We start from the raw sequence: 18944 nt of genomic DNA on the forward strand, positions 1-18944 counted from the left end.
TAATATTCACTCAACTAGGGAAAAAATTTGTCACCGCTTTTGATAACCAATAGTTCATTACTACATTCACAGGAGACCACTACCTGTTCCCATACTGGGCTACAAGAATACAGTCCATAACCACACACCTTATTTCTTTAAGATCCATCTTATTATTATTCTTCCAAATATTCTCTTCCATTCACACTTTCTCACAAAGATTTTGTATGAATATTCCATCTCCTGGATACAGGCCATATATACTAACTCATCCTCCTTGAGTTGATAATTTTTGCAGACATCAAGGCTACTTAACTCCTCACTGAAAAGCGGTATGTTAAAAAAAAAAAGATTTCTGCTTCAATCCACGCTGTCAGTAATGCAAACCACATTCTTATGATCATTCTTTGTAACTGAGACTACCGGTAAGAACTGTCTTACTTGTTCAGCTGCAAAGAGTAACTTATCCAGTCCGCACATATATCTCAGTTTAGCTTTCATTATTTCTTCTTGTTTTGCATTGGTCAAATCTGTGAATGATCGAATGAGCTCCAGGTATGCTGCTGAAGTAACATACGTCTTTCTGCCTTCTTGTGTTAAGAAGGCATCAGAAACATGCCTGGAAAAAAAGAAAGAATAAACAAACACAACAACAGAACATTTCAATAAAATTTAATACCTTATACTTCAAAAATATAAGAGGCTTTACTGCTGGGAGGATAGAAAGATAAAATATATTTACAGAATACATGGTGCAGTCCAAAAGTTCCAGAAATTTGAATTTTGCGCGCGAATGGTTACGAGTACATCGAAATACCGCTAGTTTCAACTTGGAGGTTTCTTTAATACTGAGAACACACATCACTGGGATAACAAAAGTACCCACACATTACATAAAGCCCAAATTCATGATCAGAAAACGTGTTGGTTCACAGTTAGTGGTTCGAAAATACTTGGGTCCAGATTTTTTAAAATTCTGTGAACACTGAGCATTATGTGAGAAATATTTGGGAAATCTTTCAAATGCTTACTGAAGAAGAGATGCAGTATGCATATTTGGAGCAGGATTATGCAACATCCCATACATCACAACAATCTAGAGAGGCCTTTTGTGAAATTTTCTGTGGAAGGATAATTAGCTGGAGCCTATGGCCACTTTGTTTGCAAGATCTGTTTGTGTGTGTGTGTGTGTGTGTGTGATTTTTATGTGTTGTGGAACTTTAATCAAAATAATGTACAGGAACGATCCACATAATCTAGAGTCCAATCAGAATTAAATTAAAAGTGTAATATATATTACATAAGGTGAGTTGCAGTGATTGTCCTGTTGTATTAATATATCATTTATTTTGTACAATATACTTCCATCTATAATGCAACTTATTATTGTCCCCTTTCCTTTTCACAACATATTTTGGCTGTACACAGCCATCATCAGGTGTCTCAAATACACTACACACACAGAATGATAAACAACACTACTACACAGGCAGAGTGAAGAAGCAACAGTCAAAGGGGCATACATGATAACTACACCAACACATTTGTGAACTACACAATAATACACAAACACCCATGCCAGTGTGCAAATAAATCCAAACAAGATGATCTAGAACAATATCGTTTGGTTGAATGGATGATGACCCGAAGAAAAATATTAAAATTTTAACTAGTTTTTATTGATTTTAATTAAGGTCCATTTATTTTAAGTTAAAAGATATTCCATTCCCAGATGATATACAAAGTTGGACATACCATACAGTGCCATAATATTAGCAAATTAGAGACTCCTGATGATGGCCGTGTATGGCCAAAACATTTTGTGAGAAGAAAAGTGCACAATAATAAGTTGCACTGTAGATGGAAATATATTATATGAAATAAATGACTGTCGCAGACAGTCTTACACCGGGACTAAATGTGTTTTGATGTGGATGGACACCACCTCAAGGATTTTCTTTAAAACACAGGCGAGTAAGCAAAATACCATTGTAACATTAACAAGAAGATGGGCTCATATCCATAGTTTTATACAGTGCTCTTTCGCTAATGCATTGGCTCTGGCCATGAAAATTTGTGCTTCAAGCCCTATAAAAGTACAGGGTCACTTAGGTATGAACATGCCTGATTTAATGACCTGTCTATTTGTACTTCAATACTGTTTCTTTTTCGATTCATCATACAGCACGTATTCTTCATAATGATACACATGCTGCTGCATGGCATAGCAGAAGAAACTAAGTTGGTGCTGGAAGAAAACATATTGCATGGATCCGTGCTGGCATTTTGTAGAAGCCCAGAATTGAAAATGTGAACTACTATCCTGTCACCCTAGTCTTGGCTTTACCTAAGGCACTTGAAAAAATAATATCACCTACGTTACTTGTTATCCACTAAACTTAAATATGTTCACAATTTCAATTTCGTTTTAGGAAATCTATACCAAATAAAGATGCAAGAACCATAATCTTAGAAAATACAATTTAATATTAGAATACTGAATTAACTTGCATGTTCGCTTGGTCCTCAGAATAGAGTTATACAACATATAATATATATTTCATCCTATATACAGATGACAAATATTAATGGACCACTTCCACATAATGCTCTTAATCATCCCTAATTTATGTCATGACTAATGTGTGTAAAACTTGAGGATACAGTATCAGTATTAAGATGATTATACATGACTAAAAAGAAGCCAGTAAGGATTTGAATATTTAGATTTCTACAATGTGATGATATGGGGAGTAGGCAGCACATTAATCTGAAATGTCAATAAACATCTATGAGACCATATGTCACATCCCAGAAGACAGCCATGGCAATGGAAACTTCAGATCTTACAAAGTTGAAGACCTGCTCATAAAAGGATGTTACTACTCAATAAGAGTTTTGAATTGATGATTTTACAATATTGGTTTCTGGCGACTCTATGGTACAAGCAAATTGGTCGTATGAGGACTGAAGTTCTGTGTTGATGTTGTAGTGTCCAACTGTGTGTTTTATGAATTGTAAATGACATTTTTATTCGATGCATTGTGTATTGTCTTTTCTATGACAGCTTTTAATTTGTGTTATAACTGAAATCTTAGTGTACACTATCTGAGTTGTTTTTATCTTCATTAATTTGTTTCACATTTTATATATTGTTATTTTTGCTACATGTTCTGTATCATCCATATGCTGGTCTACAGGAGCAATTAATAAATAATTAAAAATATGTCAGAAATGTAAAATTTCGAGAATATGTCAGTGTCTTTCAGTTACTGGGAGCCTACAATAGGAGTAAGTGTGTAGAATGATATTTCCCTGAGTTGTAAAATTATCAATTTATATACAATATGTTGTACTCTGATCTCTGAAATTTCAAAGGAAGGGTGCTACAATAATTTCTTCCATGATATTTTTGTTGTTTTCATACTGTTACTTATCAATTAAAAAAGGATATAAGTATAGTGCCACGTATATTAACAATAACTAACTTAATAAATACAATATTAATAAATAATAATAATAATAATAATAATAATAATAATAATAATAATAAAACACAGTCTTGCATACATTCCCAATATGTCTGTAAATCAATTACCTTGCACTGACATGAAAATATTTGCATGCTATTACAGCTGCTTTCTTAATATCGTCACTGACATTGACATTAGTCATGTATCTTTGTGCAACCATCTCTAATGCTTCTTCAGGCCAAGTCTGTAAAAATAAGAAGGCATTACATAAAGAAACATTATGTAAAATGTTCCAACACAAATAAGGTGCACTTCTCTTATTATGCTTATATTTACATGATGGGAAATATGCAACTAATGACTCAGCTACAGCATTTACACATAAAGTAAGAGCATACAGAATTGGTATATTTTAAGATTCATTTCTTAGGAGGTACTGCAATGTGCCCATATGTATAGCGACTGAGAACAGAGGTGTAATGTTAACATTTTATACTTGTTTTCTGAAAGTGCTCAGTTTGAATTTCAGCCACGATACTGACTATCTGAACTAGACCTTTTTATATTTTTCTTCAGTCCTTCCAAGAAAATTCTGGGATACTACCTAATTAGACAAAGACTGCGTCCTTCTAGATATTCTCAAATTCATTTCATCAATCATCCCACCACTGAACACTATACAGCCCTACAATAAACCGTAAAATATAATTGGTTAATCATGCTTATAATGCATTTCATTTCATTTCATTTCATTTATTCACCTTCCATAAATCCTGTCGAGAGTAAATTCTCATGCGGATGTGGAGATGTCCTAGTTACAGTCACAACTAAGAAATACAGTTGTCATCCAGTAGCATACACATTTGTAATACAGTACTGATAAATGTATACAATATAATAAAATAAGTTAATTTTAGTAGAGCAATAATATCTTATACGATTTGTACAGTTTTATACAAGTCTATTAATTAAAAATTCAATAGTTATAACACAATGTCATTAATGACTTTTGTATAACATACAATAATAGTATAATAAATTGAAATAAAGACTAGTATACAGTGATATAAAGATTGTATATATCTAAAATATGTAACTAAAAACTAGAACACAGACTGACTATCTTGTCTTCTTTTAATTGTAAAGCAAGACAGCTACTTGCATCTTGAAAAGATCTATAACAGAAATATTCTTGTAATGAATAAAAAGAATGTAAATATAAAAACTGTTTTAACTGTACCTCAGAACTCTTAGTGTCACTCAATATATCCTTAATATGTTGTGGTAGATTACTATAGACTTTGTTCCCAAACAATAAACTCCCTTTTGATATTTACTCAAATTTACAAGAGGTTGATGGAGATTATTTTGCTGTCTGGTATTTATTCTATGAATCTCTGAATTTACTATGAATTTGTTTCTGTTTTTTATCACAACCCCCATAAGAGATAGTATATACTGAGATTCCACAGGCAAGATTCTAATTCTCTACATAAGTTTCTGCACGAATCCCTCCTTCAGCATCCCAACATAATTCTAATTATATTCTTTTGTATTCTAAAAATTGTTATACTTTGGAGTGAGTTACCCCAAAAGGGTAAACCATAATTTATAACATAATTAAAATAAGAATGCTAAACCATTTTTAAGGTATTTATGGACATGTATGGTTTAAGCGATCTTATTATGTAGCAGACTGCACTTAGTTTTGAACTAATATATTCAATGTGGTGTTTCCAGCTTATTATATCTTCAATGAATATTCCAAGAAATTTAATACTGGATATAGATGTAATTTGTTTTCTATCATATACAATTTTTATTTCAGATTTAGGATTATTATTTCTAGCTGTAAATTGAATGTAGTGGGTTTTGTTAAAATTTATAGAAAGTTGGTTTACTTTGAACCATTCATTTATACTGTGAAAAGCATTGTTTATATTTACACAGAGATCAGAATAGTTTGAACTTTTAACTAACAAAGTAGTATTGTCTGCAAATAATATAGATACAGTTTTATCATTTATAGTTTTGGGTAAATCGTTTATATATATGAGAAATAACACTGGGCCCAGAATTGAAAATTGCGGGACACGGTGTTTAATTTTACTCCATGTCGAAAATTCACTGAGATTAAGATTTATATTTGTAATTAAAACCCTTTGATATCTATTTCTGAAATACGATTCAAGCCATAGTTTAGCTTTACCCTTTATCCCATAGAACTCCAATTTCGACAACAGAACCTCATGATTAACACAATCGAAGGCCTTTTCTCGGTCACAAAAAATGCCTCCTATTAAGTTTTTGCTGTTTAAGGTCTTACAGATTTCATTCATCTGTTGAAGATTTTGTTCTAAAACCAAATTTTTCTTCCATTAAAATGTTATTGTTATTTAAGTGCTCAATCAATTGAATGCTCATAGCTTTTTCTAATACCTTAGAGAAGGAAGTTAAAAATGATATAAGCCTATAGTTGGAAATATTTGATTTATCACCTTTTTTAAACAGCGGTCATATTTCTGAGTATTTTAAATGATCTGGAAAAATTCCTTGTGATAATGATTTGTCGCATATGCGAGTCAAAGGAGAGCTAATGAAAAAAGAACTCATTCTTAATGTATTGTGAAATGCAGACACACACGAATAAGATTAAAAGTAAATTAAATTTAAAGAAGAGCTACTATTTCATTGTGCCTCGTTTATGTAACATAAGCAATCTTGATTAAAAAAAATGAGTCCTGACTTTCTAGACAGAGCACATTTGATGTGTGATAGAAAGTCTTCTATCTGTGCATTTGAATGCCTAAACACTAAACCTAAACACTTCACTGTTTCTTTTTTTGCCTTAATTGGAATTTATTGATATTTGTATATGTATATGAACATTCCTAACAATTTCAGGTATGTCTCATTTTTGTAGAAATGCCAAACTGAATAATATTGTATAAGATAAATGTCTTAGTTCCTTTCCTCGATGAAAGAATCAGACATGAAAAACTGAGTGCATAAATTTTTGTTCCCTTATTTTGTCACTGAAAAATGTCAGTGGAAGCTTAATTTATCTACCATTAAGAAAATGCACTGTTAATTCCAGGTGATGAAACTTCAAGTAACAAAACATTTACTGAATTACTTGCTGATGAGTGAACTCAGAGTGAATTCTGTGCCAAAGTCTGTGGCATAAAGATATGAATTGTTAATAGTATGTAAGATTTAATTCTAGCTAATTCTATTTCATGAAATATTAACTTATAAAATATTTAGTCAATTATTTTCTGATGCATGAAATGAAAGTGAATGCTGTATCAAAGTCTGTTATATAAGATATGGGTCCATTCCTATATATATATATATATATATATCTTATTTGATACAAGAGCTAATAAATTTACCTATATTTAATTATATTTATTCTTGCCCTTTAACAATGCCTGTAATTGCTCAAGATTCTACAGCCTCAAATGATAGAACTGTTAATGAATGATAAATTGGAAATAATGTGGAAGGCAGAAGTCATGGCTTTTGCCTGAACAGCATAAGAAAACCAAAGAAACCCTCAGTCTGGAGAGGCAGTTTTCGGGTTGAGATTTCCATTAAGGGTCTTCTTTATACAGAGAGTGTCAACGAATCGGGCGATTTGGCAGTGATGATTATTCCTGGATTGGTTGGAGTGGGGTGAATGCTACTACTTCCACCCAGCAGCCTACTTCAAAGCGTTTTAGTTGCAATGGAGCTGTGGATTTGAGCTCAACGGTCATTTGCTGTGAAAGCATTTTACAAAAAACACCAGTTTGTGCATTGCTATGCTACATCACTTGGGCTGTCCGAAGCCAGCGTTCAACGGATTTTGCACAAAGATCTCCACTTCTACCCCTATAAAATTCAAATTGCTCATACATTACATGAACACAACTATGAAAACATGGTTAATTTCTGCCAGACTTTTTTTTTACAATTAATTAATCAAAACCAAGATGTCGTTAACAGCTTACTGGTGAGCGATAAAGCTCATTTCCATTTATCGGGGTTTGTTACCAAGCAAAATTTCTGCTATTGGTCAGCCACAAACCCCCAAAAAATTTATGAAAGACCACTGCACAGTTCCAAAGTCACAGTATGGTGCACGATATTTTCATTTGGAATTACTGGCCCGTACTTTTTGAAGATGAATGGGATAGAACTGTAACTGTGACTGGACCACGTTACATTCACATGTTGGAGAGCTTCTTAGCTCCTGGACTTGCTCGTCTTCCAGTCAACAAAGAAACGTTTTTCCAGAAAGATGGGGCTATGTGCCACACAGCATGAGCTTCCATGGCAGTTGTGAATAACCTGTTTCCTAACCATGTTATCTCCAGATATGGGAACATCATATGGCCAGCCACGTCACCCAGTATTTTCACATGTGATTTCTTTCTCTGGGAGCATCTGATATCCCAAGTTTTCAAAGCTTCAGCACCCCACACAGTTCAAGAATTGAAACATCGAGTTCGGGAAGAAGTTGAATGAATTCCCATAGAGATACTGCAAAGAGTAATGGGTGACTTTAGGAAGAGACTTACTGAGTACCTACAGTGGAATGGTAGTCATCTGACAGATGTTAATTTTGGGAAATAGACTTCTGTTTTCTGTGAGTTAAATGAGGAAAACCAAATGCTTTTATATTTACACTGTATTCACATGTGTTAAAAGTAAAATGCCTTGAAGTACGCTGCTGGGTGGCAGTAATGGCATCCTCCCCACTCCAACCAATCTAGGAAAAAACACCTCTGCCAAACTGCCAAATTCATTGACACATCCTGTACAGAGAAATGTTATTAACTTGTCCGCAGTTTTTGATATTTTCAAATGTCATGTAGCTGTCCACTCTAATAGTTGACAGTCTACTTTTACTTAAAGCACTACAACAAATGACACAGTTTGTACTCCTTGTTTTCTGTAAACATAAAACATGTAAAATAAGAACAATTACTGACACAACAAAGTCAGATTTCACTATTGTTCTTACATGCCTGAAACTTGACTAAATGCAATGAACAAGTACAAATACATATAAAGGCCATTTAAAACGGTTTGATTCAAACATACCACATGTTCTGGGGTCAAGAGGGTGTAAAAGGCTCCTATGAATGTAAGTACACAAAAGCCTTTGAGCATCTGCCATAACCATTAATCATTACCATCACCTTTGATCCATCTCATGTATAAAGTGGATATATGTTGCAGGACTAGGAGCGTGGGTCAACACATGCTTCTCATTATCAAGACTATGAGAATTCTTGTTCCTGTTTTCTTCTTTCCAGAAAAACGAAGGACTGCCTCATTTGTGTCAGGACCCAGACATTCTCAAAGTTACAACATGAATAAATTTACGGTTGCAAAATAAGGGGAGCACATTCTTTGCCTCTGTCTTGGCTTATAAGTGGCACAGAGTGGGCGTATATGGAGAACTACACGACACCACAGTGTGCTGTGAATTCCAAATGAGTTCAGTGCAAGAGGCACAAAAGGGAACACTAAAGTGATGGAAGAATGAAATAGTAGTGGACAGAAACAAATTAACATAAAGACATTAAGTGGCTAATAACAGTATGACAATAAATCCGTGATTTTAGTTCGCAAGCGAACTATACCGACCGAGCGACCGCCGCTTGTCGATGAAGTTTAATGCCCACTTTTGCGGATGGAGGGTATCACATAGTCAGCACAACGAATCCCCATGGCCGTTAATCTCAGTTTTCTAGACCGGAGGCGCTATTTCCTTGAAATAGCTCCTCAATTATCATCCCGAGGCTGAGTGGACCATGTAAATGTTATTATTGGTGTCAGATATCAAATCAAAGGTGGATCCAACATTACTATCAATTTGGGAGCAGTTAAATAACTTGAGCGAAGGCCAAGAAGAACTCATAAAGGATATAAGGGTCAGCCAAGACAAACTGGTGGCTTGTCAAGAAGAACTAAAAAGTGATATAAACATTATAAAACAAGCCGTAGGCCTGTTAGTAAAAACACAAAAGGACACAAGAGGAAGCCAAGGCCAAATTGAGACCGACCAAAATGAACTGGTTGGAGGCTAAGCAGAATTAAAAAGTGCAATCTTGCAGTGGGAAGCTGCCAACATCCTACACAGTGTCTCAGCCTGAGAGACATAGGAAGATATCAGTGGGATGCTAAAAAACCGTGATGGAGACCATGTGCTGGTGGCAGCCTACTGGTAACAACTGAACACAAGGACCCAGCTGAGCAGGCATGGCTACAAGAATTCACAGCAGCCATCAAACTGATGGCTCATGGGTCAGGTTAACCAAAGACTTCACCCAGAGTGAGGCTACCTATGATTTCGTCGAAAGACTGAACAACTGGAATGTGGAACAGCACCTCCTCACAGGAGGTAAAAGCTGGAGCCCCTATGAGATCATGGTCGCCAGTGACCATGAATCACAGGACTGAACTAATCATATGCTGGAACTGTAGGTTATTGCTCACCTCATAAGAGAATGTCAACAGAGACAAAGTGAGGAAGCCAAGCAGAGCTTGGGAAACAAGAGCCAGTGTGACAAAGGGGCAGCTAGTGTCATCACAATAATCATCTCATTTCATACTCAAAATACTAGGCAAGAAGAACAACGGCAACTTAATTGCAGAGTACTATACTCCAATATTCTGTTGCTTTGTGTGTTCTAACTTTAGCACTCTCATTTCACCGTTTCTGTGCTACTTCGCCCATATATTAAAATTCACACTTCAGGGGCTTTTTTACTTTTCTTATTATTTATTTAACACTACATGTTTCAGTCTAACTGGCCATCACCAGGTGTATAAGATTGTAGATAAAACCTGCTGCTCCTTTGTTATGCTGTTGTATTACCATTTTACAAGTAATGTAAAATGCTTATAAAATATTTTAGGTTATTTTTTGGATTATCATAACATGGTTACTTTTGTTGTGGACATATGTTGTGGGTCCAGTGTGTCTGTAATATATAATAATAGGTTATACTACTGTTTTATTTATGAGGTGGATATGTTATATAGTGTTATTCTATCTCTGTCATTGTAATGTTAATTACGTTTTTTTGGTATGTTGGTTTCTTTCCTTTGTGTTGTGTGTAGCTGCTCTGGTTGATTTGTGTAGTAGTTCTGCTTTTATATGCATTGGGAGAGTGTGTGTGTGCTGCTAACTGGTGTTCATTTTCTGCAATGTTCTAAATACTGGGTTATGTGTATCAACATGTCATTCAGTGTAAGTTATTTTTACTGATTTTGTATATACAGTAGTCTTGCAATATGCTTTCCTTTTAATATTTGTTCTTATAATGTCCATTGTATCCATTATGGTTCCATATGTATTATGTGGTTCGAATATCCCAAATTACTATTATTATTTCCAATTGCTTGTATATGTTCTTTGTATCTAGCGTCGAATGTTCTTCCTGTCTGTCTTATGTATTTTAGTGGGCAGTCTAGGCATTTCATCTGGTAATGTCATTTTTGTTGTATTTGCCTGTTAGTGGATGTTGTTTCATTATGTCATGTATTGTGCTTCTCATTCTAAATGTCATTATTATTTGCATGTCCTTGAATATTTTGTTTCTCTTCCACTGTATATGAATGTGGCCTATTTTGTTTTTCAGTACTGTGGGTTAATGTCTGTATTCCATTTTTGTTAGGCTGGATGTTTTATATTTTGTTTATAATAATTATTGTTATGTAATAAGTTTTCTATAATGTTTGGTCCTTTTTCTTTGGTTTCTTTAGGTACTGGGTATATGTTTAATCTGTTTACTAAGCCTTAATAGTGTGCATCCTGTTGTGTGTCATAAATAAGACATACAAAGGTATATAAGGTAAGCTGTCTACGCAGCAATATTCTGTATTTAAAACCAAAGAAGACACTACTGTAACAACATTTGCTTTTATTATGCTTTTATAGGCGCAACATGTTTCGACCCTTACACCAGGTCATCATCAAGCTAACACTGCTCCAGTATGAGCTGATGAATTGCAATTAATTATCATCTAATTATCAAAATAAGGATTCTTATTGTGTCTTAGAATTATTGAAATGCATAAATAAAAAAAGTAAAAAGTAAAGGTATCTCTGAACAGGCTATGGAGGCCCATAGGGTTGTGAGATGTGGAGGTTCCCACATTTCCTAGACAATCGGCTCATAGATGGCAGCAAGGTTGTCAGCCCTACGTGCTGGCCGCCCCTTGCCCCCAAGAATATTCCTGGTACTCATTTGTGTTAGAGGCTGAGTCGACCCCAGGGCCATAGTGCAGCTGGAAGGATTAGGTAAATTGAAAAAAATCCAATGACCTCTACGGGACTTGAACCCGCGACCTTCTGGCTTGTAGCATAGTGCCTCAACCAATCACGCTACCATGTGGCCCCTTGAAATGCATAAATACATGTATTAAGTTTGGTAAAAATTTCCAAAACCAAAAGTCTTTAGAATAAAATTTAAAATTAAATATATAAAGCTTAAAATTGGAAACTAAAGATTGAGATATGAAGGCTAAAAATTCTGTATTTGTGGTAAGATTCTGCAACCGCTACGTGTTGGCCTGGTTTTTATGCCGGTAGAAGCAACTACAGCATGGGGTGCTGGTGTAACGGAATATTCTTATATGGGATAGGTCATGAAGTCATGATCTTAGTAATGTCTTATGGAGCTATGCTTATTATCAGTATGTGATCTGTAACAGTTTAATTATTATTATTATGTTATGGTAGTGTAGTTGGTTGAGGCACTATGCTACAAGCTGGAAGGTCGCAGGTTCAAGTCCCGGTCATTGGATTCCTTTCAACTGACCTAACCCTTCCAGCTGCACTATGGCCCTGGGGTCGACTCAGCCTGTAACAGAAATGAGTACTAGGATTTAATTAATTAATTTTCCTGGGGAGTAAAGTGCAGCTGGCGCGTAAGGCTGACATGGCCATCTGTGAGCCAACTGTCTAGATAATGTGGGACCCTCAATGTCTCACAACCCTATGGGCCTTCACAGCCTGTTACAGGGATAACTTTACTTTTTTTTACTTATAAGACGAAACAACACTCCAACCACTCACAGTATCCTCCCCCTTACCTCATACCAATCGACTCTACACAAACATACCCACATATACAGATACCCCACACACACGTAGTCTAGACCGAACCGCTATAACATAGCAATGGCACCAATGCAGGGAGCAGTCAGTACACACCATTCATAAGAATAACCTGATATACGTAAGTACATACACCAAATAACCTAACGAGTTTAATAACATCACAATCAGAAGTTTCGTCTTATGGTTTTATTCAGTCGCTCCGGCCACACTCCAGGGTATTACCTTAAATTAGGCCACTGTCACTCCCTCCCATATCCGGTCCAACCCATCATTTACTATTATCAGTCACTTGATGCTATACAGTCTGAGCTCTTGAGAGCATCATTAATTATACTAAAAAAATATATAAATAAATGCAACTTGTTGAAATGTTAATCAACCAAATGAATGTAACATGATTCATCTATTTAACTGAATAATTACCCAGTTTGTATGCAAGAACAGTAAATAAAATTACTATAAATATGATAAATTACATATCACAATAAGAGAAGTGTAAATTGATGTTTTAGAAAAACGCTGAAATTAAGAAGAATTAGATTACTATGAAAGAATAGAAAGTTGTTTGTATATAATACCAACTTTGCCTGTTGTGACTTTGACCTGTTTTACATATAATACAGTCCAAAGTACTGATTTTTATGAATACTGAGAGCATTGTTTTAATAATACATCATATACCCTATCTACAGCTAAAGTAATCTGTGCTGACATTAATTCTGAAGTGGTCTAAGAGTGACAGAAGTCCTCCCAGTGCATGCATACTATTACCTAAATTACAAATGACAACAATATCTGTTTCTGACAAAATTACCTTTTTGAGAATGCAACAGTAATGCATCTAAGAGAGGTAACTGAAAGCCTGTTCACTGCTATACACAGGATATTATCATACGAGTATATAACATATGGGCATTTCTGAAATAGGACACATTGAAGGATGTAAAATGTATCCTTTTACAGAGAACTGTAATACCATACTTACAGACAGTTCCAAATGAGCATTTGTAATGGTGTTAGTGATATTCATATCCAAATACAATGTCAAGGACACTAAATGACATTGTGTTTATATCTGTATAACCTGGTACTAATATCACAGGATTTTTATAAATTGCTGCAATTCCTTCAATCTAAAAACTATTCAAATTATACAACAAGAATGAAAACTGACCCTCTATGTTTATTATTATAATATATATATATATATAAATCCAGTATAGAATAATATTTCAAATGACTGTGAGAAAAATATTCAATATTTGAGGGTACTCTGTCAATACCAGGAGGCAGGACTGTCACAACGCACGTATTTTCATATTCAATTATGAATTTACTTTTGCACTCAATTGTCAGGATATGCATACACTTTTAGATATCTCACTACACTCATATGTATTTCCTGTACATATATTACAAATATACTGTGAACTACAGTGAGTGATTCCATTTCTGCTATTGGCAAGAACTAAAACCTGAGTAGGTGAAATACTTTCAGCATAAGCTGAAGTAGGAGCTGTAGAGAATGTGTACAAATACAAAATTAAACAATCAGTTATAAAGACTTTATAAGCAGGTCTACATTTCCAACACATCTAGGATACTCCTAAGAACTAGTATACTACTTTAAAGCTTATGATTACAGTGATTCTGTGCTGAATTAGCTATTCATATATGTACTCAGAATTAACTGTAGCTAACTAAAATGTGCACTATATGATGCATGCTACATATGGATCATCCCACCTCTAATACAAATTCTTTCCCTTTCACCGCCATGGGTCTGTAAGGCTAAGGAAAGTGATTAATTCAGCTCAGGTAGAGGAAAATTTAAAACTTTAATATCATATGATTAATACAAGTCCATACTAACTTTAGTTAAAACACTGTAGAATGATACATGTCTTCTAAACAACAACAGCATTATTCATAAATTAAACAATGTTTATACGGAGAAAAAATGTATTAAATATATTAATTTTTTATCTAAAGAGTAACAAACATTTTCCACTTAAATAAAGTATGTGATTTTTGTGGGAGATATAAATTATAAGGGAGATTCATTACAAATATATTACAGGGCTATTACCAGAGATCAAGGTCCAAAAGAAAAATCTGTTGCACCACTGTTCACATATATTATTGGGGACATTCTTAAGACAATCTGTAATTTGAAGCAAGCATTTAAGGGAAGCGAATTACAGTCAGACACTGGTGTGCAGAAAGCTATTCAAAATATATTTTATCAGCAGGTTATGAAAAAATCACTCATCCTATAGTATCTCGGTGGACTGTCATTCTCAGTACTTGTGGAGACTGAGCAACCCGAACAAATTTGCATTTAATAATTACCCTCAGGAGAGTACTGAACATCTAATTTGTTGCATACCAATAATCATTCCTAAAAGAAGTATTCTGGCATAAATTTGAGATGCATGTATGGAATAGTAACTAATATCTCAAAAAGAAACAAGCTGTCAATTTACATACTGATAAAAACCATATTCTTGATCTCAGTATGACTTTCTGAGCAATATTGCACTCTTCATGATCCTGATATACAGGTGCTAACCATAATATAACAGTATCGATTTTATTGTGCACCAATAATACATGCTATAGAAGCAACAAGATGATGAAGTTGTTGATAAATGATTCTGATTACACTCTTGCTTTAAACTAGTTACTCTTTTCTTTTTGTCACAAGGAAAAAATTGCTTTTGTGTACATCATGAAAAAATGTGTGTGTGTGTGTGTGTGTGTGTGTGAAGCTTGGTATGATGATAATAAAAATTTATGAAATGCTTAAATATTCATTTGGAGAAGACAATTTCAGTCACAATAGAAAGTTCCAGCAACCCTTTTAATTTAAAGACTTGGTAAAAGTAACCAGACTCTCCATCATAATTACACATCAAGGAAACAAAATTCATATTCATGACAGAATTTGTAAAAGTAGATTGACAGCCATAACGGTTTTTAATTTGGATGCTACGATACATCTAACAGATGATGTGAATTACTGGGTTTTGGACTTTGGTCTATCATCCCATATTCTAAAAACTAGAGAACACAACAGATGGCACAGTGTGTCTATATCATTCCTTGTGAATGTGGCAGAAGCTACACTGGAGAAACAGGCAGACCTCTAGCCATTTGGCTCCATCTCAAAGATGGTCTTCTAGAAAAACCAAAATTAGCCCAATATGCCTGTTAGGAGGACCACGGAGTAGAGACTGGGATGAAGCTAGGATTTTGGAAATTAAAATTAACAGCAGGCGTAGGAAATACAGGAATCAGCCCATATAGCATGCTTCACCAATTTGATGAGCCAACCCAGTTTGGACATTTCTGCTGCCTGTATCCCTCTTATCAGCAATGAGGTTGTGAACATGTAGAGAAGATCAGTACGATGTGACAGATTCTTCATGGGTTTCTACTAGATTTTAGCCTCAGGTTTTCAGTTTTTACTCCACAAATCGTGCTAAAAATAGGCACAAAAGGGTTTCACAAAGTTCTTCATTTAATCCTATGCATTGGGTTTACTGGATCTGGTTTGTTGGCTAAGTCTGTTCCATAATGTTTCGCCTCCATTTCTATCTCAGGTTCATGTCTGTGTATGGTGCATCACGAATTTTATTGTAAATTTTTCCTATTACCTCTCACTGGCAAAGCCTAGCCTCAGGCATTTATATAGCTGTAGTTATACTGACATTGGTTGCCCAGTGATTGAGGTTAGCTCTTTCAAACGGATCTAACAGAGTAGGTGTGTTCCCCTCTCACCCGAGGATGTAAAGTGATCCAGTTTCTGAAATGCTGTATTCTCTGGTGTTTTTAGAATAATGTATGATGGATAAGTCCAAAAACCCAGTAATTCTGAGTGTTATACACCATCACTAGAACCCTTTAGAATCTACTAAGAGATAGTGTTTAAAATAAAATGACCTGAAAAATTAAAGTTAGTCCATTTATAGTAAACTCCCATATATCTTGTATACAAGAATTTGGAATTCACATCCAATCAGCAAAAATTTCAAATAACGATTTACTGCTTTTATAAAGTTATTAAAAAACAAATATGCAACGTGCATTTATCCACGCAGTATTTCTCCCAGATGCCATTAGCAGTACTGCCCATTATTCTCCCTCATGCAAGTGTCCAATATAATAGAAGCTATTTGAATTTGTTACTCCTCTCGGCTGCCATTAGTAGTGCCGTCCATTATTCTCCCTCATGCAGATGTCCAATACAGTTGAAGCTACCTGAATTCATCATCACATTACAGTACATATATCCAAAATATTTTGCCCATTATTCCACTTTGTCTCATAGTTAGATTTCCACGCCTGAACTAAGTGAAAATATAATTTTTTGACTTTGTATTAGGTTTCTGTAAGAGCTTTCTCATGCAAGTGGCAGATTCATACACCCAGCATAACTCATACCCCATACACACCAGAGTCCTGGGAGTTTACTGTATGCTGTATCACATAAATACATCAGCTTACTGTTCAGATCTTTCGTCAAGGGAATTATTAACCAAGCACAACACTCCACTGGTTCCGACCCACCTCATTCACTAGATTTAGCACATAGGTACTTTCTTCTTTTCCCCAGACTACAAGTACAAAGAGGAAAGAGATTTTGTGAATTGCCACAAATGATACAGAGTCTCACATGAGAAATAAATTACATCACGAAAGAAGTGTGTCAGTTGACTGCAATAGGACCACTGGAATCAATAAATTCAGTTCAGAGGAAACTAATTTGAATGGGATATACTTAAGCGCAAAGGACAATTAAAATTACTTGTAGATGCACAACGATCTTACATATATACATACATAATTCATAAATTCACTGATCCATTGTCCGAATTGGACCCGATACTGAACTTTTCAAAATAAGACCTGATTGCAGAAGTACAATCGTGTTAACAGCAAACAACCACACACAACCAAAAGCACCAAATAACCATAATTTACATTGTCATTCATAAACAAAATTGCAAGGAATATAGTTATTAAATGTTATACATGCTTAGCAGAAATATATTCATCTATTGAATAAAAAGCATTTGTTGTGAGGAAACATTTCAGTATGTGTCTAAAAATCTTCACATTATCACTCATCCTTTGTACATTTTGAGGAAGATTATTATAAACCATAATGGATGAATGTAGCATGCCTCTCTGGATTGAAGATAATCTCACTGATGACACATGTAGCTTTCCAAACTGTCTAGTGTTTATATGATGAATATTATTGTTGGTTTGAAAAAAATTGCAATTTCTAACAACAAACATCAAAATAGAATAGATATATAGGCTAGAATCCGTCAAAATACCCAACCTCTTAAAACCTTCTCTACATGAGTTTCCAGGACTCAATCTCAGCATAACCCTAATCGCTCTTTTTTGGGCAACAAATAAACTTTTTATAACTGGAGAAGAACACCAGAATATAATACTATATTCAAACTGAGACTGATAATAAGAAGAATAGACCATTCGAAGAGCTTGTTCACTGATAAGGGATTGTAACTTCCTGAGCATAAAACACGCTGTATTCAGTTTCTTTAATAATTTTTCAGATTGTTTTTTCGAATTAAGTTGACAGTCTAAATACATACCTAAGAAATTAACACTATCAACATCTTTAAGTCTAAAATTATTATATTGTAACGTGTCGGCAAACCAGAGGAGTAACTTCTAAATAGACCGTTACAGGGGAGACAACAATTGCTCCATTGTAATTCTAACAGGAGTCTCCATGGTTATAACGGAGGGTTCATTGCCTAACAGCGGGCAAGGTTATAGATAGCCCAGCTTCAGCGAGAAAAAGTGCATCTCGGAATAGCATTCGAAGAAGTCAGTCGCGGAACAGCCATCGGAGAAGAAGCTTCGGAAGATCCGTCTGGGTCCAGTATCGCCGGAATATTGTGAGCAGTGATTTTAACACTGCAAGTGTAAATGTTTGTAAAGAGTGTGTAAGGCGAGCGATAAGAATAAACTCGCTATATCCAAGAACGGCGTGAACTTATTGGTCGCGTTATACGCACAACACGTGACATTGGTGTCAGAAGTGGGATGAACTTAAACACGCCTTATGTTACTGCTACAAAATGGAAATGCAGCAGATAATGGAACTCCTGCTGGCCATGCGAGAAGAACGAAAAGCTGACGAGGCCAAGGCGGAAGCCAGACACAAGGAGCTGATGGCCGATTGGAAAGCCTGGGGGGAAGAAAAGAGAACTAGCCACGAGAAAATTGATCCCCACCCAGAAGCGATGCAGTCCGTACTGGAGCATCAAGAAGTCCCCGTAGAAGACGCCCCGAAAATACCGGTCGGAGAACCGAAGAAGCGG

General features: G+C 35.1%; 1 protein-coding gene across 1 annotated transcript in view; it reads right to left on the minus strand.

The window, feature by feature from the left end:
• Positions 1 to 18944, minus strand: part of LOC111871761 (dynein heavy chain 7, axonemal) — a 221471-nt gene that overhangs the window by 87205 nt on the left and 115322 nt on the right. The window contains exons 35-36 of the mRNA XM_023865070.2: positions 3578 to 3696; positions 421 to 598 (exon numbers count right to left, since the gene is read on the minus strand). Coding sequence (XP_023720838.2) covers positions 421 to 598; positions 3578 to 3696 — 297 coding nt within the window. The remainder of the gene's footprint in view (positions 1 to 420; positions 599 to 3577; positions 3697 to 18944) is intronic.

Source organism: Cryptotermes secundus, unplaced genomic scaffold (assembly GCF_002891405.2).
Source record: "Cryptotermes secundus unplaced genomic scaffold, Csec_1.0 scaffold742, whole genome shotgun sequence".
In the NCBI taxonomy this organism is placed as follows: Eukaryota; Metazoa; Arthropoda; class Insecta; order Blattodea; family Kalotermitidae; genus Cryptotermes; species Cryptotermes secundus.